At 33.6% G+C, this 23,563-nt stretch overlaps 1 protein-coding gene across 2 annotated transcripts in view; it reads left to right on the plus strand.

The window, feature by feature from the left end:
- The window catches only part of LOC126776374 (neuroligin-4, Y-linked-like), a 75,802-nt gene extending 67,885 nt beyond the window's left edge, over window positions 1–7,917 (plus strand). The window contains exons 6-11 of one of the 2 annotated variants that reach the window (XM_050498854.1): window positions 305–797; window positions 873–963; window positions 3,661–3,855; window positions 5,160–5,311; window positions 6,425–6,543; window positions 6,875–7,917. In XM_050498854.1, coding sequence (XP_050354811.1) covers window positions 305–797; window positions 873–963; window positions 3,661–3,855; window positions 5,160–5,311; window positions 6,425–6,543; window positions 6,875–7,836 — 2,012 coding nt within the window. In that variant the 3' untranslated portion in view covers window positions 7,837–7,917. The remainder of the gene's footprint in view (window positions 1–304; window positions 798–872; window positions 964–3,660; window positions 3,856–5,159; window positions 5,312–6,424; window positions 6,544–6,874) is intronic. The other variant, XM_050498863.1, reaches the window with a different exon arrangement.
- The last annotated feature ends 15,646 nt before the right edge of the window (window positions 7,918–23,563 follow it).

Consider the following 23,563-nt stretch of genomic DNA (forward strand, 5'->3'; position numbering starts at 1 on the left):
CGAATAATATTATAATAATTACGGATTTCGCATGCTTATCTGAACATAATATTATTATGTTTTGTTTTAATTATGATACGTCGTAACTTGTTATTTGAGCAAATTAATTACGGAATCGCAATTTACTTAGCTAATTAATATTACAACTTACATTAAAGCAAGAAATTGTCTATCAAATACAAAGAAGAGTACTTAATCTCATTATTTAAGTGGTGTAATTTAGTTAAATGATAGATATTTGTGCCGTCAATTTAAATTATATAATGTAACTTTCTTTAGCGTCTACAAAAGACTTTTTTTTCAGGTCTTTTTCACAGAGCGATACTTTTATCAGGCTCCGCTCTCAGTTCCTGGGCTATAGTTGATGATCCTGTATACTATTCTTTGAAATTAGCAAAACATATGAACTGTACAATACCTGAAGATCTTGCTAGAGACCACGAAATTATAGTGGACTGCTTAAGAGATGCAACAATAGAAGAATTATTATCGATTGACATATCGCCTCCTAATTTCCTGACTGCATTTGGACCATCTGTGGATGGTGTTGTGATAAAGACAGATTTCGCAAAGGACTTTTTGACTCTTCATTCGACTTCTGATTTTCCTAGTTTTGGACCTTTAAATAATATGAATCAGAACAATTTTCATATAAAGAGAAGTGATAGTGGAAGACGTTTGTTCCAAAACAAATACGACTTGCTATTTGGTGTTGTGACTTGTGAATCTCTTTGGAAGTTTTCCGCCCACGATATCCAGAATGGTATTGAACCAGAGAAAAGGGATCGAATGCTGAGGTTATTCATTTGTCTGAGCTTATTCGAAATTTAACTAATTATTTAATTTTATTAACGAAAATATAATTGTTTCAGAACCTATGTCAGAAACTCGTACACGTACCACTTGAGCGAAATATTTTACACGATTGTCAACGAATATACCGACTGGGAAAGAACGGTAGAGGTTTGTTTAATTATCTAGTTAGTCCAGAATAATTGCTAGATGCTCGTTTGTTGACTGAAATTTCATAACAAGACAAACGCTTTTTTTTATTTTAAAGAATTTATATTATTTTTTTACATTCTAAAAACTTTGACTTGCACAAACATAAATATAATAAAATTGTTTTTTAAATATTTCATTCTCTCAGGATATTTAATGATAGATATTTCTTTACAGCTACTTTTTTATATACAAAAATACAACGCTCATTAAGTTTATTAGGTTTCATCTCAAAATTATGAATTAAAATTATTTTCCGTTATTTAAATTATTATTGTTTGTTTTACTTAACATTTTAAATTCTATGTAAACATATTCTATATATTATCTGTGTAATCAATTTATTCTCTCCAATATTTACTCGACACACTTACAAGAAAGAAAATGTATCGAGTAAGGCAATTTTTTTCATCAGACGCGATACAAAATCGTTTCCATTTGTTATCACTCGTAAGTTTATATTGGAGCAGTTCTTTCAAAGCGTCAGGTGCTGAATTACAGTTATTTATTGTAGCTATCAACATCTATCTACCTTCCTATTCGGACGTGGAGAAACTCGACAGATATATTTCACTTGGATAGATTTAGAAGATGCAATATAGTTTGATATTGTTTTTGACGGTGAACTACACTTAATTATTAAGCAATAATATGAAATTAAAATTAATTAAATATTATGTTTATTTTAAATTTAAAATGTATTCGAAATTTTTCTTGAAACTTAAACTTAAATTTGCAAATCTCTATTATTTTTCCTATTTATAACTCTGCCGCTAGAAAGCATCTGCGCAATGATGCAACTAACTAGGACATTGATTTGTGCTATATTTTTGCGTATTCTATGAGTATATATTTACTATATATTAATTTATTGGACAGGTACTAAATGTGTTTCTATTTATATTATTCATATGGTTTTTCTCTTATATCTAATACAAATAATTCCATCCAACTACTCAGAAGGCTGGAAGAGATGCCTATTTGGGATAAGTTCGCCTTTGTACATGTGTATCCCACAAAAAATACGTTGTAAAAATACATAGACCTTTCATCAGAGAGAGTGTGTGACACTTAATACAGTTAATCGCTTAATTTTGAAAACATTCGATAATTTATCCGCTGAACTTCTTTTATCGCGCAATGAAGTCGCGCGACAAAAACATTATTTACGAAAGATTTTAGCGCAAGCAATGCTTGCTCTATAAAGCCAATTAGATTTGCAATATATTTTATTTAATTAAATAGTTCCTTTAAGGATTTCATAAATACCTGTAAAATATGAGAATAAAAATATTAGATATGTTTCAAAATATAGAATTTTAGAGCAAACATGCTGTGTCTTTGTTAACTTTAAATTTAATGTAAGAATGCAAAATAGAATAATGCGTTTCAAATAAGAAACCGAGCCAATAATACGCATATCGCATAATGTACTCAATTTCGATTTATAGTATATCGAAGTAATTTTAAAACTGTGAGATATAAGTGAGACAAAAATAGTAATACATTACTTAAAAGCTATATTATATATCAGCTTATTGGCGGTAGAGCTTTTTGCAAGCTCGTCTGGGTAGGTACCACCCACTCATCAGATATTCTACCGCAAAACAGCAGTACTTGTTATTGTTGTGTTCCGGTTTGAAGGGTGAGTGAGCCAGTGTAATTACAGGCACAAGGGACATAAAATCTTAGTTCCCAAGGTTGGTGGCGCATTGGCTATGTAAGCGATGGTTGACATTTCTTACAATGCCAATGTCTAAGGGCGTTTGGTGACCACTTAGCATCAGGTGGCCCATATGCTCCTCCGCCTTCCTATTCAATAAAAAAATATATTTTATAATACAGTCAAGAATATCTAATATACAGTCGAAAATGTAAAGATGAAATAATTGTCTTTAATAACCAATATTATTATTTATTATTATTATTAAATTTACGTTATTAATTTTTATTATTTTAGTCAAATTTAAAATAGTCCCTCCCGATTCCCACCCGACGCAAAGCAAAGCCCATAATGCAGGCCGCATTTCCGCGCTGTATGGCAATAGACAACCTTTGTGCCAAGTGGGACCCGGAGCGACTGTCTAATTCCCAATTTTATAATTAGTAAAGTAAAAAATACAAATAATTTAATTTATATTATAATTTTAAATTTCATTTTGTTATTTCTTTTTGTAATTGTGCTTAGGAATAGTGTGTTCTCCTGTAATCGGTTGTACATAGTCAGTTCAGTTTCATTTTAAGTTAATGTAAAGTGTGTTTTGAATGTGTGTTTTGTACAACTGTTGGAGATACAAATAAATAAATACATAAATAATCACAGCGCTGGTTTTCAAATACATAACAGTGCAGAAGCGAGCGAGCAGTTACTATAAATCTATATAATAATGTTGACGTACAAGTCACGAAAACATGAGCCACTATTACAGCTTACGTTGCACACTATCACTGTAGCGATGAGACAGTAGCTTGAACTATACATCTCTTTATGATATATGCAATACAAATATAGGATATACATTATCAAAATTTGTAATGCGTCGTGAGACAAAATACTCATGTTATCTCAAACAAAGAAGACAAACATTCAATGAATAGCACTTGAAGTGCAAAGTTGAAAGCAAACGCAATGTTACTATTGAAACAATTCAATTCCAGAATCCAATAAACACCAGAGACGCAACCATATCTGCTTTATCCGATGCTCAATATATAGCGCCTTTGATACAGAGCGGTGATCTGTTGAGTGGAGGACCAAAGATTACACCAACTGATGATGATTCGCCTGGGAGACCGACTAAAACATTCTTTTACGTTTTCGACTATCAAACGAGAGATGGATACTATCCACAGGTAATAATATCATTTCTATATTTGATATATAGTTCCTGAACTTTATTTATGTAATATATATAAATGCATGTAAGTTTATTTACACTACTGAGTTTGAGATTAATAGATTTTGACACTCATTGACCGATTGCTTTAACAATATGTATTGATCCTTTTATGGAGAAGGAAAAAGTTTTTTATACACACTTTGTTGAAGCTGAGATGCATTAGTAAGAACGCGTGAATCTTAACCGATGATCGTGGGCTCAAACCCGGGTAAGCACTACTGAATTTTCATGTGCTTAATTTGTGTTTATAATTCATCACGTGCTTGAGGGTGAATGAAAACATCGTGAGGAAACCTGCATGTGTCTAATTTCACTGATATTCTGCTACATGTGTATTCCACCAAACCGCATTGGACCAGCGTGGTGGAATAAACTCCAAACCTTCTCCTCAAACAGGGAGATTAGGCCCTTTAGCCCAGCAGTGAGACATTCACAGGCTGTTTTTGTTACTGTACTTTCTTGTAATTGGGCAACCTATTGGCATGATAATTAATACATATTTTACAAACGCACCATAAAGTCTTACAGGATTTTCCATTTTTCATACGTTTACCCACCATTCATCCGATTAAGTTAAAACTTTATAATGTTGCTGTTGGCACTAAGAAAGGTTTCTGATACATTTATGGATTTCAATTATGCTTACAAAGAAAGAGATTCACAACAATGTTTTTATAATCCACTAGTAGTTTTTAATAAAGGCAAAATTTTAAATCACTTTTGATAAGTACAAACAAACTGGCTTTCCCATGTGACTTTATGTATACGTGTGCAAAATGTAAACGTTAATATTTAACAAAATAAAATTATTCATACAGTTAGCCAGATATATGCGTATAGGGATTCATTCGATGTAATGAGATAATTTTGTTCTGAAAACTGGCTTTTAATATTCCACAGTCGGCTGAGCTCCTGTTGTTAAATTTTGTAATTACCTCTAAAGTTTTATAATCACGTTTAAACATAATCAAGATAATATTATTTATTTATGTCTGATACGTGCTTATTTTCATGCAACTGATTTCAAATTTCACTTCAACCATAACATAATAAAATATCAGTGCGGCGTCAGCGTGACTCGTTTATCTAACCTGAAAACATCTTACCATTTTATTTATCTTAGTGCGCTGAATAGAAAGGGGTGATGTGCCTTCTTAAAAATTAAATATATAAAACCGGTTTTAAATTTCAGTATTCATTCAACATTGCTGGCCGTGAATTAACAATATATATTAAAATGTCAATTGTTTATTGCAGAGAATGGGTGCTGTACACGGCGAGGAACTCCCATATATCTTCGGAGCTCCATTAGCCGACGGTTTCGGACATTTCCCACAGAACTACACTAAGTTCGAGACAGCACTGTCTGAGTCTATAATGCTTTTCGTGGCCAACTTTGCGAAAACCGGGTAAACAATCTTTATCTAACCACTATTTACTTTTATCGTTCAAACTTTTCCTTTGAATGGTGGACATTTTTGCGGCATTTTAACTCTCATTTCATTCACCGAGCGCTGTTCGATTTTTATTTTCATAATATTGTTGATTCGAAGTGTTTTAGATACGATAATTTTCTGCGTTATTTTTACCGTCATATTTTTTTTATTGTGGTTGAAAATATTTACATTTTGGGAAAGCTTTTCTTAAGAGAATAATGCTTTTGGACCTTGATGAACGATGTGTATATACGTAAGAATAACAAAAACAACGTTTTTTTTTATAGAATAGGAAGGCGGACGAGCATATGGGCCACCTGATGGTAAGTGGTCACCAAACGCTCTTAGACATTGGCATTGTAAGAAATGTTTACCATCGCTTACATCACCAATGCACCACCAACCTTGGGAACTAAGATGTTATGTCCCTTGTGCCTGTAATTACACTGGCTCACCCACCTTTCAAACCGGAACACAACATTACCAAGTACTGCTGTTTTGCGGTAGAATATCTGATGAGTGGGTGGTACCTACCCAGACGAGCTTGCACAAAGCTCTACCACCAGTAATAAGTAAATAAAAAATAATTTTAAATAAAATTAGTAAAATGTATCTCCTGGTTATTAATAAAATGACGGTTGAGTCTTTCTAAGAAGAGCAAGTGTTGAAAAAGGTATTATTTAATTAATAAAAAAAAATATTTGAATTTTGAAGGAATTGTGTGTTGGTGTTTATTGGTGCTTATATGAATGTTTGTTTGCGGATGTTTCATTTTCCTTGAATATCTGGAGCAATAATCATAATTAACTCCAAGCTAAATTTTCAGACGCGATGTGTAAGAGCCTGATTATATTATCCTCATCACATTAAGCGTTACACTTACTTATTGATTGTCATAAAAGTATGTAACAAATCCAGATACAAATTAAGTTTATATTTTTTAGATTATAAGCAATGCGTAGCTGGTTTTTAAAGAATAAACTTTTATTATCATAAAATATTAACCTATTAATTTGTTTGCATAAATTATATAAAAAGTATTGCATAAATTATATAATGGTGTGTTTAATTGTAAAATTCCTACAGAAATCCAAATGACAACGCTCGTCAAGAAGCCTTTCTGCCAGCGTCAAGGGAAAGAAATAAGTTTCGTGGCATAAATTGGGAAGAATATGACTCGACACACCAGAAGTACCTCGAAATAGGTCAGTACACTTCAAAGGATGAAAAAAGAAATACGATTCTCAAAGCATCTTTCTTTCATGCCACGCCTTATCACTAAAACATTAACTATTCACACTATTCCGTTTATATCTAATTACAATAAAATGAAAAGTTATCTTCATATGTAAATTCGACATTAGTCAGAATACCTAACTTTTCTCGTCGGCATGGTGTACTAATTTCTATGCAAAGTTATTTCAGTCCAAAGCCACGTTGGTATTAAAATGTAAATTTATTTTAAGCACCCGAATGTTGTATATGAAAAATATTTGCACTTACTGAACAGACTATGATAAATTTCTTTGTCGGCAGGTATCAAACCTCGTATGAAAAATCATTATCGCGCTCATCAGCTGTCAGTTTGGCTTCGTCTCGTTCCCGAACTTCATAGAACGGGTATGGAAGATGTCGCGGCACGCCACAATTTATTCAGAAACCATAACGAGCAAGATCTGTATGAAGGCATCGTTAGACCTGATCCTTTGGCGCGGAATGCCGATAATGATCAGATAAGGCGCAATGGTTCGGCTTATTCCGATACAGCGCTAACCACGGTCGATACGATATTAGCTACGTGCGTGACTATGATGCCAAGCGGGAGAGATTTGCAGAGTTTCAACGCCACGGATAATACTTTAGCCAATTTAGAAGCCGCAGGCTATGCGGCGTATTCAACCGCTCTGAGCGTAACGATAGCTATAGGTTGTTCTTTGCTTATATTGAACGTTTTGATATTCGCCGGTGTTTATTATCAAAGAGATAAATCAAGATCCCGCGGGAAACAGCAAAGGTTCAATGAAAAACACTTCGAAACGATATCTGGAAAGCACTCCCATTATCATATCGACCCTAACCTCGCCCCTAGTTTGGTAGTGGACATCGAGCGGCAAAATAGAAAGAAAATAATGGCGGATCCAAGTTTAGGAAATCTAAACTTTAAGGGACCATTAGATGGTCCAAAATCGCCAAGCCCGACTCTCAGCATAGATAATATGATGTTGCCAAGTAAATTGGGCAGTCGTAATAGTAGTTTCAGATTGCCAAATGTTAGCTATCCCCAAGTGGGAGGATATGCAACATTGCCAAAAAAAATGAATCAATTTAGCAATTCGCCACCTTTGCAAGATTTAAGACATAAATATCCTCCAAATGGTTCTGCTGACTCGCCTGGGAGAGAAGAATCTTCTAGAGCCCACCACGCAACATTGAGAAGAGGCAAATCTCTTCATCCATCAAATCTTCCACAAACTGCTATCGATGAAATGAGAGTGTGACAGTTGAATTAAAACTTTTAAGTGAATTGTGAAGTGTAAATAATTGTATGACAATGATGTTTTTTAGGGAAGGGCGTTATGGATTCTTTCAGTCGCTGTATTGATGATTTATGATTAAAGAATCGATTATATTGTTGTGTTTTATTATTATTCCATTTATAGACACTTGTAAACCGACGATTTTTTGTTGTACACAAAATTTGAATTTAAATTAGAATTACATTAATCTAACACTTCTTCCATAGAAATGTCTCAGGTTAAGAAAGATATATGAAACAATTTAATAATATTTACAGACAACAATTTATGTTTACTTTTTTAAATGACTTTATATCATAGTTATAATATCGTTCTGATGTACAAATCATAGTTGATCTTAAGGATAGTACAGAGGCTTAAACGAACATTTCGCTTGAAATGCTTGCGGTCGACGATAAACAAGGCTATAAAGACCCTTTGTTTGGTTCTCGGCATACATAATAAGAAAAAGTGATGTCGAAATAAACTATCGAGGTAAGCACTAGTTTATCGAATCGATAAACGTCGTAAACTGCGGTCGGCGTCAGTTTTTACGGTCGCGATAAAGTATTTATGGTAGTCGTACTTGTACCACCTTAACCTAAACATTGTAGTGGCCGTTAAAATTTCCCTTAACACATATCCTATAATTCATTTTCATATTGATACGTATCATTTTTCCTATTATTTCATTTTTCGAATACTGTATCCAACCATATGTATAAATTCACTCATATAGAAATAATTTTAATTAAGCTAATATGCTACGTATAATACTAGCATATATAGGCCATCTATTAATATTAATACCTGTGATTTAGGACAGAGATAAAAACAAATGTTTAGATAATTACATTGCCAACGATGGTCTATCAGTATTCTGGAATATAATATCTTGTTATAATAATAATAATATAATAAAATCATTTATTTCGACCAAACAGGGATCATAAATACAAATAAATAGTAAAAAAAAAAAAAAAATTACAAGTCTGAATTATATCAAATCAATTCAAATTCACACTAATCAAAACAATCAATCATATTAAATTAGACTAAATCAAATATATAAAATAAAACTAGATTAAATCACATTAAATTAGAGCCGAGATGGCCCTGTGGTAAGAACGCGTGAATCTTAACCGATGATCGTGGGTTCAAACCCGTGCAAGCACCACTGAATTTTCATGTGCTTAATTTGTGATTATAATTCATCTCGTGCTTTACGGTGAAGGAAAACATCGTGAGGAAACCTGCATGTGTCTAATTTCACTGAAGTTCTGCCACATGTGATCAATCCGCATTGGAACAGCGTGGTGGAATAAGCTCCAAACCTTCTCCTCAAAAACAGGAGAGGAGGCCTTTAGCCCAGCAGTGGGACATTCACAGGCTGTTACGGGGTACGGGTACATTAAATTAAATTCCATTAAATTAATTTAAAAGTAAATTTTAATTAAACAATGTCATGAATGTAATTATTGTCAATTCACACATTAATATTCATTATTAGTCAGTACATGAATCATATTGCAATGATTCACGTACTGAGAGTCAAATCTGCATGCGAACATTTTATATATGCTATGCCGTTGGATGCGGGCAGCGCAAGATCGGCCAACGTGGAAATCCTTGGGGGAGGCCTTTGTCCAGCAGTGGACGTCTTTCGGCTGGTGATGATGATGATGATGATATCCTATATTTTATATATTTATTTAATCTAAATCATACTACTACTGTAAGTTGTGAATTTTTTTTATTATTTAACTTATAAAAAATTAAACGATAAACAAATTTCATTAGCAACACTACAAAACAAAATGTTGTCATCTTCATAGAAGTCTCAAGTTTATCTCAGACGTGACGTGAGGGAGTCTAAACTGAAGGGTTGTTACAATATCATATTGTTTGTATTCGAGTTGAATTATATGGGGTATTAAAATGTCGTGTCAAACATTAATAAAGCAAAGCTCACGTAAATATAGGGTCTAATTACGAGTTATGTGGCCTTGCAATATGTTAGAAAATCAAATGTTATTAATATTTAACTATAAAGTTCGTAATTACTTTATGATTTGCATTAAAAATAGTAGAAGTGGGATGAATGTCTGGGAATTTATAGTTACGTAATAGCACCAAGTTTCCAGTTCAATCAATAGCTTGAAAATAAATGATCACCGAACGTTTCACGTTAATTTAGATAGATGATAAAAATAAACCCCTTTAAGGGAATTGGTTTGTTGTAATTATGTGAATGAAAATGATTAAAATGGATTCTAAATAAATATTTATTGATTATTTATATAAGAACCTTATAATATTTTTTCTGAGTGTGTGTTTTTTTCTCATTACAATAATTTTAAATGGTTTTCTAAGTTTTCCAACCCTGGGGAAACGTTTGCTTCACTTTTAAGTATTAGGCTCGATGTGTCCACACTGGTCTAATCCGGTTTGGTGAACACACATGTGGCAGTTTTTCATCCAATACATGCATTTTCTCACGATATTTTTCTTCACTAACAAGATGAATTATAAACACAAATTAAGCACATGAAAATTCAGTAATGTATGCCTGGTTTGAACCTGCAATTTTGGATACCTAGACATTACAATATGCGCATAAATGTCTATTATGTTTACAAACTCAACGTTCAGAAAAATGCTTACTATAAAAAAATATATGAAACAATATTTCTATGCCGTTTTCATTATAAGGACATTGCTATCGCATGGTATTCGTTCTCCATTAAAGTCTACTTGAAGGCTTAAGCTTGCCTTAGAACGGTAACGGCCGGGAATCTTGTTGAAAATTAAAAGAGCCCATGAACTGAGTAAAGTATTGTTACTCGTATACTTGGTTTCAAGAAACTCGTGTTAGTAGAAATATATTTTATACCAATCTAGCCCTTATAACAAAATCAATAAAGGTTACATTTCAGTGAATAGAATCTACAAGATAATATATGCAATGTAGCTAGATCGCTTTTGCTCTGAAAAGCTATTTTCCAACATCACTTGATTGGTACAAGGAAATGTAACTCTTAAATGGATGGAAATAATAGCCATTTTACTATGACTGCGATTTGATATTTCTTTATAAGTCTGTGAAGAAAGTTCTCTATAGTGTTTATTTAGAATCTTATATGAAACTTAAGTTCAATACAGTTGCTATAAATGCTAAAAAGAAATTGCTATCTCCGCGTTGCGTTATATGTCTTCTATCTTCTGTATTTGCCTTTCTTTGAAACTGATTAAATTGTATGACGATTTATATATGAAATTTTCATGTGAAAATTATATTATATTTTATAGTACAACATTTGAATATTATTACGAATGTGACTCTTGCTATGCTACGCATTAAAACTTTTATTTTAATATAGTACAGTAAAGTAAGGAACGTTTATTATTTCTTACAGCGTCAATGTCTATGGGCGGTGATGACGATGGTGATTTTATAAGAAAAAAGTGTTAAATATTGCATATAAATTATCGTACCGTATTTTCATTCTTTCCGATATTTTCTAACATTGCCTGGTAGAGAAAGCTTGTAGCATTAAGCCTGTCTTTTGTACATATATTTTTGCTTTGTGCAAGAGATTGTTTAATAAATAAATAAAAATGTATTTGATTTTTTCCTACACGATCTTGTTTTCCGTATAACTTTACAAGTAGCTTTTATATTTTATACTTTGTATCATAATTCATAAATTAATAAGAGTGTGTATTTTTGATTTGATTTTCTTGTTGGCTTAGTGGTTAAATTATGGCACAGCGAATCAAACAGAAAAGTGCAAAAAGTTATCGGGCTCAATCCCAAGTTGAACAAATATTTGGAATGAAATTGAAGTTATTTTCTATCAAGAAGTTCTCAATAGTAATATAGCTACCACAACAGGCCCTGGCCTGGGAAGCAAATAAGAACACATATCATGCACCTGATTTCTTTCCGGTCACGATGGTTTGTTATTTCTTCCTACTACGAGTGTGATATATAGACGAAGTATAAAGTGCACCCATTTTTACATACTGCTATAAAATGTCCTGCATAGTAAATTTTGTTTAATGATTCAAAAGTACTCATAAATATATTTTTATTTGATTGATTTGATATCATATAGTTCACAATATATAAGCTTTTGACGGTATATTTATGTTACATTTATATCTAAACTCTTGTAACGATCATGAAGGAAAAAAAAACGGTAAAGGCGAGTAAATAAACACTGTAATTGTGGGTATAACAAACCAGAGGGCACTTGGCACGTCTACAACTTCCTGAGGTGCAACAACACTTGTCTAAACTAAACACTTTGAGTTAGTATTTATTCAGAGGTTTTATTGCTTAAAAATGCACTGAGTCTATCGTACTCCACCTGAGTGGTACCGGGTTAGCCATTAGAAGACTAATATGTGATATCTACATGGTATATCTTTTGCCTCATGTTATTATATAGCTAGGGAATCCTTAACATACTAATTATTATTGGAAATGAAAAGTTTACATTATTTACTTAATTTAAACTTGTAGAGGATACGTTAATTAAAGTAAGCGATAATTCTACAAGACACTGGTTTGTGTATATTGTTTTTTTTTAATGTATACATAATTAAAAATATAATATCGTTTATCAAGTTAAAACTAACGATCCATTAAAAATTAAATAAATGTGTAATCTCAATTTTATTTACCCAAATAAAAATAGCATATTTATGAAGAGATCCCACTTACTTAGTTATTATATTGGTCATTTTAATTCAGTAAGTTTTCGTGATTAAAAATACACAGCTGTCTCAAGTTTCTGTATTAAATTTTAAGAATAACTATTGTGAAAACAATAAGAAATAACAAAGTGATATAATTGATTATGTCCTAACCGATTTTAGTCAAGGCCGCCAACGGAAAACAGAAAATTACGCTGAAAATATTATAGTGCACAAGTTTATCTATAAACACAGGTTCACATAGATTCAGATTACTTACAATTATACCTAAACTGTCATAATCACTATTAGCAGTTGTTTTGTTTTAAATAAACCAACTTAACTCAAGAACTTTACTGGGTATGTACCACCCACTTATCAGACATTCTACCGCAAAACAGCAGTACTTGGTATTGTTGTGTTCCAGTTTGAAGGAGGAGGGAGCCAGTGTAATTACAGGCGCATGGGACATAACATCTAAGTTCCCAAGGTTGGTGGCGCAATGGCGATGCAAGCGATGGTTGACATTTCTTACAATGCCAATGTCCATGGGCATTAGTGATCACTTACCATCAGGTGGCCCATTTGCTCGTCCGCCTACCTATTCTATAAAAAAAAACAATGAAACTGCACGTAATATCACTAAGGGCACACTTAAATATTATGTAGAGTTAGTTACAAAATGTATTTATGTGATTTTAACACTTTCAAGCTCGTTGAATGTTTAATAACTTCCACATGGCTATATTGCATAACTTTGTAAATATTTATTACATCACTAAACTGTTTTTACAGCTTATACATATTGTGATAAGGATTAAAATGGCATAACGCCACTTTTTATAAACGTGACGCTGATTGTGAGCTTGAAACTAAGATCGATAAAATATTTTTTGGTATTAACTTGATAACAATATCACTGGTCGGATATTAGCATAGCTATAATCTATCGTCTCCATAAAACAATTATACTTGTATTATGTGAATAGTCAATTGGTCAAGTCATTTAGAACTTAATACAGATGAACTAACTATTTTATAAACTAAAAAGCCGAGATGGCCCTGTGGTAAGAACGCGTGAATCTTAACAGATGATCGTGGGTTCAAACCCGGGCAAGCACCACTGAATTTTCATGTGCTTAATTTGTGATTATAATTCATCTCGTGCTTTACGGTGAAGGAAAACATCGTGAGGAAACCTGCATGTGTCTAATTTCACTGAAATTCTGCCACATGTGAATTCTACCAACCCGCATTGGAGCAGCGTGGTGGAATAAGCTCCAAACCTTCTCCTCAAAAAGAGGAGACGAGGCCTTTAGCCCAGCAGTGGGACATTCACAGGCTGTTACGGTACGGTACGGTAACTATTTTATTTATTTATGAAGATTTCGCCTTCATTTTACTTATTACAAATGTGTATCCATTCATGTCTTTTTACATATAATAACATTGAAACTTATGTCATTAATCTTACGTCTATCAAACTAAGAACAGTTTTCTGGTCACAATACTTATACATTTTCATGTAAAATGCAGCCCTTAGAGGCTCGTATGAGTTATTTATATTTAATGAAAACTGTTAAATAAATAAAAACTACGTAAAATTATTATAACTTTTTTTTTTACCGTTACAAGTTTTAAGTATATGTCCCCCGACAAGATGGAGTGGGTACCGCTGGTTTTTTAGTGGGTATTCCGGCGCCTTCAGCGCCGGCGAGTCCCACCTCATTGGGGGAAACACATAAATGTGTTTTTCCAGCGAGAAAAAAAAAAAAGTTTTAAGTATATAGGTACATAGTATACACGCCAAGCCCACAACGGAGTAACGAGTAACGGCGTAGAGTGGGCATTATAAAAACAAGTGTCATACCGTTTGCACATACGCCTCTGTCTTACCTCCGAGGCCATTAAATGTTTTACACTAAAAAAATAAAAGTCTGTATCTTTTGACGTACAAGCGATGTTATTTTGGACTCTTTTAAAACCTGACACGCTTGAACAGATTTTATTTTAAATGTTATATGAATTTTATAGTTGTGAAGGTTTATACTTATCTGATATTTTGGCAGATTTACGTCCTTTCGTGGTTTTGACGTTCTATACATATGTAGCTGTTTATTAACCAATACGTGAAAATTTTCATGTTTTCATTCAACACTGATTATTTTATTATAAACACAAATTAATATTGCAAAATTCAGTTACACTTACCCGAATTTGCCTGGATATAAGCCGGTGTTTATTTAGAGATAGGGCTTTGTGCAAGTCCTTCTGTGTAGTTGCCACTCATTTTACTGCTAGACAACATATATACATAGCCAGCGTAATTACAAGCACACATAGCATCTTAGTTGCTGAGGTAAGCGCAATGGTAAGGTAAAGGATGATTAATATTTCATACAGTGATTAATAAATGCTTATAATAAATAGTGACCAATTACTAGTCTGCCTATCTATTTCTAAAAAATTTCCGTGGTCTTCTGATTTTCCTTGGATGTTCCATTCACTAACCACATTAGATCATATTTTAAATGTTATTTAATAACTAATTTACTTAAGCCAACTTATTTGTATCTGTTTAAGCAATATCACGACAGACACATTCTCAGGATTACGTTTATATCTAGATACCGAAAACTAATTTAACTTGACCCTATCTATATATTTATCTTTTATTCTACTAGATCCTTCTAGAATCAATAAATATTTAATTCGTAAACTAAAGTTAAATTGTAACTTTGATAATTTTATTAAAGTTTGAGTTACGTTAATAAAAGTTTTCTTAAATTTATATGACGTCATGATGATCTCCTGAGTGCAACTGTCACTTGGCCTGCTGAAGGAGACTCCAGGTCCTTCTCCCATTTGTGATTTAGGGTTCGTTAGGCTAAACCCCTGACTCGCCTCACTTTCGCGGACCGTGGATGTTTGCCGCTCGTCCTGGCTTCCACCCAGAACCGGTATGGATTTGCGAGCACCTCTGCGTGGAGTTCCCAGAGTGGATTGCTCGCGAGATGTGTTGCCGTCGTCCACGACACCGTACCACAAATACCCACATATGACACTCTGCGGTCTCCGCAGAAAAGAGCTACCTAAATGCAATAAGGCAGTCAAATGTATATAAAATGACTTAAATAAAAATAAAATCCTCGCAGTCATTGCTCAGAGATATTACCACCTAAATTCAAAATGGTGCTAAAAATCGACTTCAAATATTTAATGAATCGCAATTGTTCGAAATATTATTATTATTAAATACCTTTTTGCTAATATAATTTATTGAGGAATATTTATCAAGTTTCGGGAAGATTACGGTTTCCACAAACACGGTGCGGACGCGTCTAAATCATTGTAATCAGATTACGCTGTTACCTAAGCCGCCATTTTGAATTTAAGATGATATTGTTTTTTTTAAGATGTATTGTACAATAAATTATATTAAAAGTCGTTATATATTATACAAAATTCAAAGTAGTTTACAGATTTTTATATTAATGTGATGCACAATCTCCTATTTACTATAAAATTAAATAAATAAATAGTTCCTAACCCAAGAAAGGGAGGCAGGAGACCTTTAGAACAGGGCAACCTAGTTTTGGCTCCTGCCTCCCATATACTTACCACAAAAAAAACGGTGAACATAATGGTCTGTGGAAGAAAATAAATAAATTTATTATTATTATTACATATGTGTCGGCAGTGTAGGAAGATTAAACAACGAGAACAAAGTTATTATGTTCCTTGTAACATTAATTACACTGGCTCACTCACCCCTTAACCTTTAACACCGCACATCATACAAATTTGTTGTTGCTATTAATTTTATTTACCAAATTTTATGAGATTAACATCAAGTTTTCACAGTTTATTTGTAATCAAATATGTGTATATATACTGTGAATATGTTCGCATTTATATACACTTAAATAAATTCTAAAATATTTTATACACAAAATTGAAAGTTAAAAGCATTTATTGCACAGGTTGCACAAACATATTATTGTTGCTACTATTTTTATCGTATTGATTTAAATGATTAAATATTGAACGTTATCTACTGACGAGTTAACTTTGTTATTTTATATACATTTCACAATTAGAAGAAATTATCCAAAAAATAGGGCTAGACCCTAGTTTAGTGATTTAGACGTAATTAAAATAAAGTTATTTATTCATTAAACGAATTAAGCAAAAAGTAATTATTGAAATACCTTGTTATTAGTTTTCGGATGTAAATAGCAATTTAAATACAGTTGTGTTTCTAATTTAGGCTACGAGTGACCTAACGACTGGAGCAATAATATTTCTGAAGAGAGTTTTGGCAATTTAGAATCCCTAACCCGACGAGGCTAAACCAATTATAATAGTAGCAAATATATTTATGAAACATTGCTGTCTCGTAACGACGCCAACAATTTAATCATTTATTAGTTTTCACAATTGATAGTTTGGTATTTATTTGATTATTATTTGTTTATAAATTATTTGGTGCTAAATTATCATGAAGAATTCATCTGAAAAAATCTACCATATTATGTGATTTCATCAACCAAACTTGGAGCAGTGTCATGGAATGTTTTACCAATATCAACCGGTAGAAATATTTATCGGCTGTTATTTTTTTATAGTTCATAGCTTAAGTTCTCTTTTATATTTAAAAAAGGCGTCACAGAACGCCCAAAAGATGTGATATATCGAAAATAATGATTATTTAAAAAAAAGGAAATCAATAAATAAATGTGTGTTTGTAATTCACGGCATACGAGTCGGTCTTACCTCAAAATCACATTAATAAATGATTAACACAACAGTAACAGTAATAGCCTGTGAATGTCCCACTGCTGGGCTAAGGCCTTCTCTCCCTTTTTGAGGAGAAGGTATGGAGCTTATTTCACCACGATGCTCCAATAGGGTTGGTGGAATACACATGTGGCTGAATTTCAGTGAAATTAAACACATGCAGGTTTCCTCACGATGTTTTCCTTCACCGTATAGCACGAGATGAATTATAATTACGAATTAAGCACATGAAAATTCAGTGGTGCTTGTCAGGGTTTGTACTCACGATCATCGGTTAAAATTCACGCGTTCTTACCACTGGGCCATCTGGGCTTTCATCAAACACCTTCTAAAACTTTAAACACAAGTCATTCGATTTGATTTTCCCACACAATTGATTTCCCAATAGCATATTCGGGTATCATTCACAGATACTGATATGTAAAGCTGATACAAGTTAACAGGACAGCTATAAACAGCTTCAGAGTTATTTGGTGATACCGTTGACTCGAATGCTATCGACACATCATTGTTGATGTTATCTATAGTGATACGTTCACATACACATTGTGTACAGTTTAATGCAAAATATCAAAAGGGAAATGTATATGTAGGTAAAGTTAAGTACTGAATATTCATAATTGAAATGTTATGTGAAATATGATGATGATGATGTTCTCTTGACCTATTTCGCCCACGGCTGCCAATCTCAAGAGAGATTAATGTGTAAAGTGTGGTGTTCAATTGTGTGTGTAACATAGAAGCACTCTCTATTCCCTCATTCAATTCGACACGATCGAAAAGAGTTCAGACGCTGGACCAACGTGTTTCGACCACCAGCTTCCACTTCGGCTACTATTGAGAATCTTTGACAGAAAAATCTAGTAACGTTTTATTTTTCCAAATTGGGATTCGAACCCAAGACCTCGAGATCTGCGTCGATATATATGTAGCCACTAGACCAACGAGGAAGTTTTAATTCAGTCTTTCTTAAAATTTTAGACAAATCCGTTGAAGTTACTTAAAGTTATTAAATAATTAAAAGCTGTTACCACGTGATACATTCACAACCAAAACTAAATTATAACTCTAATTTTTCCGTTTTACGCTACCTCAAATTATCACCTTAAAATTTTAATTCAATTAAAAAAATACCCTTAAAAAACACCAGCCTAAATGTCAAGCCGATAACAGTCACTGGGATATTAAACTATGACACCCAAACGAATACAAACGGAAGTATAACGTTAAGCGAACCTTTTCACACCAGAAACCGAGAAAAAATAACTTTTAAATGCCCAAACTTCCCGATAGCGTTTCGCCCAGCAAAGGTTTTTTTAATAGAAAACCGCTGTTTCTTTATAGACCGTTGAATGAACTATTGTAAGAATATTTACTTTATAAAGGCCCATACACATCAGACCAGTTTTATAATGTTGAATAATGTTTATGTAAAATGTATCATTTTTTTGTTTTGATATTCAATAATGATGACGATGTCCTTCTGACCTATATTGGCCGCCAAATCAGTATTGTACCGTCATCAGATAAATGATTTATTTTTAGGTACTTAAAAGCTTAATAATAATAATCAACGCTGGCAATGCTAGTGGCATTAAGTTATTCAGCAAAAGTAATGATCTTGAATAGTATGCGAGCTATAATATAATATAAGACCAACAATCCATTAAAATTCGCTCACATAAATAAAATTTTTAGAAAAAAATAACATTACTTATTGAAAGAACGATTTCTTTATAGTCAAGAGGTGGGTGAAATTTGAGTTACAAGATTCTATTACATTCAAACATAATATATATATATATATATATAAATCTGACAGCCTTAGGAATACGACCTTTAATCCGTAACAGTGATTTCGTCTTCATTTTATAGGATCACTTGAATTCGTATGAACTGCTAAGGATGTTTTGTCTGGTATTATTTTTACTTTTAAAATTTGTTATAAAGATCAAAATCAAAAAATGCTTATATTTAGCTTTTATTGTTTGTTATAGGATGAAAATACTATATATATTTTGATAGATGTTCTTCTCGAATGTTAAATAGTGTTAAAGAGTATAGTGACTGCAAGAGGACATGCAAACATAAATATCATACTTTCGTATTATTATAGAAATTATATCATGATAATTATAAATAAAACCAAATAGATATCGTACAGTATACTATTTTATATCTAATAAATAAAGTAATCGTAGAAGGCACTAGGTAAACAGTCTGCCTTCAAATAAAGTAAGGGGTACTATTAGTTCTTCCATTACGTAATGTTATCGGGGTTTTTGGCTCAAGGCCAATGTCCGGATCGACCCTTCCAAATTGGCAGACTCTTTGTGGATCTAAGCGAAAAGGGTGCTCATATATTTGGCTATGTTACGCGTAGATTTCAGAAATCGTGACTACATGGTTAATTGTAATTAAAACACTTCAATTTGTCATATCATGAACCTAAAAACGTTTAGTTAAACTGTATTAGGTCTGCCTTTACAAGATTCGACTCTCTAATGTCTATGTCTCTTTTATGTTCTACTCAGTAAAAACTCATTTTGTATGTTACTCGTGAAAGGTTGAAACAAATTTTACTTGTTTTAATTATTTTAGGTAATGTTGCAAGGTTTAACGATCATGTAATGTAAGTTTTGAGTTAATTCTTACTATATCTCTACAAGAGTATACTTATAACCTGTGAAAAGGTAGCCTAATAATAGTAATCTCCTTGCCTTAATCCAAAGTTATTTCGCCCATTTACTTTTAGATGATTAGAAATAAGTTATTATTATAAATGTATTATGTATACTACTCTTTGTTCGAATGCTAGTTTATTATTTACGTAGATAACAAGAGTATCTATGTTATTTTTTGTGCATTTATCTTAAATTTCATGAGTGCTATTCTGTAAGATCTGGTAGTAGGGCTTTGTGCAAGCTTGTCTGGGTTGGTACCACTCACTCATCAGATATTCTACCGCAAAATAGCAGTACTTGGTATTCTTTTGTTGTGGTTTAAAGGGTCAGTGAGCACAAGGGACATAACATCTTAGTTGCCAAGGTTGGTGGCGCATTGACGATGTAAGCAATGGTTAACATCTCTAACAATCCCAATGTCTATGGGCGTTTACTGGTTATAGTATAAATAAGTCACCAAGTGGTTATAGTATAAATATCTATTTATACCTACCATTACTATTTAACCTACCTACTACTATTTAACCTACGCCTATAAATAAAAAACTAACTTCATTATCCATCCGTTAATTGTTGACATTCAACTTATATTGATAGATTATTTTTTGTGTGTATTCTTAAAATGTTATAATTATTACGATCAATGTCACTATAAATTTCTGAAATTTGACGACCATTTTCTACAATGAGTTTTGAGTTGGTTCTTAAAGAATAGTGACAAGGTAATAAACAGACATATAGATCAACTTTCTCATTTATAAGCTCATGATTTGTGTCGAAGCTTAACCACTGAATTAAACCACTTAAGTGAAAACTTTGAAATGATGGTAGCTTTAATTTAAATACTAATGACGTAGGATCACTTCAACGTGCTTCTTAGTGTCATTAAAGTTTATATAAAAAAGTTTAATATGTATATATATGACTGCCTCGTTGGTCTAGTGGCTAGATATAAGGCCGCTGACCCGGAGGTCCTGGGTTTAATTTCCAGGTTCGGCCAGTAAAAAGTCATTGAGTTTTTCTGTCAGAAAATTCAAACTAGCAGCCTCGGGTCTGGAAGTTCGAAGTGTGTACACTCTTGTGCCTAAGAAAGCACGTAAAGCCATTGTTCCTGCGCCTGAACTGTTTCCGGTCATGTCGGATTGCCGTCCTATTGGATTATGAGAGCTAGGGAATAGAGAGTGCATACACATGCAATATGTCCTGCGCAGTTGGCAAATCTCTCGTTAGATTGGCTGCCGTGGCCGAAATCAGTCTGGAGGATATTACATAAACGTTTATTATAAAAACTTTTCGTTTATTATGAAAAATTACAGAATTCAGTCTAGTACCATATTTTGAACGTAATGGGCAAAATAATAATATAATTTAATAGTTATAATCCGACACGATAAAATATTACCACAGAACATTAATTTTAAAAGTGAAAACTGGTCTATTAATAAAATGAGATGTATTACATGCCCAATCTAAGCATTTTATCATACAAATAGCTTAACTAAGTATAAGCGTGTTCTATTCCTCATTGTTATTTAAAATAATACAAAAGAGTATAAAGAAAGAGAAAATAAAAAGAAACATAAAATATAATTCGCAGAGTTTACAATCGTAGTTTTATTTCCATTATTGCTGAGGACTTCTTTAAATCTTCAAAAGTTGGATAAAAAATAACCTTCCAAATAGAGTAAAAAAATACACCGCGGTTAAAGAAGCGGCGTTCGCGGTCCTGTCGCTGAAAGCTTTCTCGTTCGGAATTTTCCGGTGGTTTTTCGTCTATCGCTTTCGGTTACAGATACTTTTTAAACCTTGCGATATATATGAGGAATTATGAGAAATACGACTCATGCCTCCGGAAGTACTGCGTTTGGTTGGTAAGGTTAAATTTTTTCTTGTTTATTAAATCGTGTTGGATTTTTTTTCCCTGGAAAACGCGTTTACGCATTTCCCTCACTTGAAGTGGGGGATATGTGAAACTCACCGGCGCTGAGCATGCGCCGGAATACCTACTAAAAAACCAGCGGTACCCGCACCTCCTTTTCGAGGGATGTCACGGGATCGCCTGCACATACTACCGTGACGCCCGATGGTTGGCCCACCTCTGCGGGCCTCCAAATCCTAGGGGGGTTCTCGTGGTACAGAGACCCCTAGCCCCGGCAACACTTATGGAAGAAGGAGAAGATACGCATAGCGCTGACGCTTTCACCCCTGTCTTCTTTGGTGAAGCGGGTCAGCAGAGGTCCTCTCCTCGCACTCCCGCTCCGTTGCCTCCTTCTGCGACATGACATTTTCACAGAAGGCGTATATCACACTCGACAGCGAGAGGTCTCTACCGACTAAGGCTGCCAGGAAAAGGCGCTGAAGCCCCCAAGCGGCACTATCCATCAGAGTGTGGCATGTAGTGTCCGAAGGCGCACCACACTCATGGCAGGAGGGTGTCAACTCCCGCCTCACTATCCAGTGCAGGTTGCCGAAACAACCGTGTCCGGTAAGTACCTGCGTCAGCCTAAATATAAGTGTGCCGTGACTCCGTTCCACCCAGTGACCAGGACCTCAGGTCCTCCTCCCACCTGCGAATCAAGGCTCGCTGGGCTAGAGCCCTGACTCGCTCTTCCTCCGTCGACCCTGGACGGACACCGCTTGACCTCGCTTCCACCCGGAGCCGGTGCACTTCCTCAAGCACCTCCGGCTGGAGTTCCCAGGACGGATCGCTCGCGAGAAGTGTCAAATCGTGTTGGGTGGCGAATGGGCTTCTTATGTTTATTAGTACTTTGCACTTCATATAAAGAACAAAGAAAATCAGCACATACAAAATGTATACAAAACGTACGCAAAGGAAATCTTATCGCTTAAAGCGATCTCAAGGGATATTCGTAAAATAAACTGCATATTTATATATAGCTTATAATAAATGTATATTCTATATCGTATTGTCATACAAAGAATTATTATAAGGTACACACTACTGTTTAAATGCATATATGTATACAGAGTCGAGATAGCCAAGCGGTATGCATGATTTGTTACTGAAGCACGTTCAAATCCACGCAAGGATTACTACGTTTTATGTACAAAATTGGCTTCTTATTCATCTCGGGCTCGGTATGATCATTATTATGAGGAAACCTTTATTTGATGACAATCTGCCAATAGAAGTTGAAGTAATTCATAATTTTAAACTACGTTTAATATGTGTAATATTAAGTACCTACAAAAAAGTTTATTTATTTATTAGCTGACAGTAAATGTACTGTCAGCAAATAATAAGTAAACTACTAAATACAACTACACAATGCAACTAGCAATTATTACAAAAGTAAAACGTCGTCAACCTGGCTTAGATGTATATAAACACAAAATTAGGAATAGCTACTGTAAAAATCATGATCGCGTGGAATGGACGCAAGAGGGCTAGCAGGATTTCTTTGATGATCCGTTATTACGACTATCTGGACAAAAAATGAACTAGGTCTCCTGTAATAAAAATTCGTTATTCATCTTTGCTAGTGACAATCGTAATTAAAAAT

Source organism: Nymphalis io, chromosome 2 (genome assembly GCF_905147045.1).
Source record: "Nymphalis io chromosome 2, ilAglIoxx1.1, whole genome shotgun sequence".
NCBI lineage: Eukaryota > Metazoa > Arthropoda > Insecta > Lepidoptera > Nymphalidae > Nymphalis > Nymphalis io.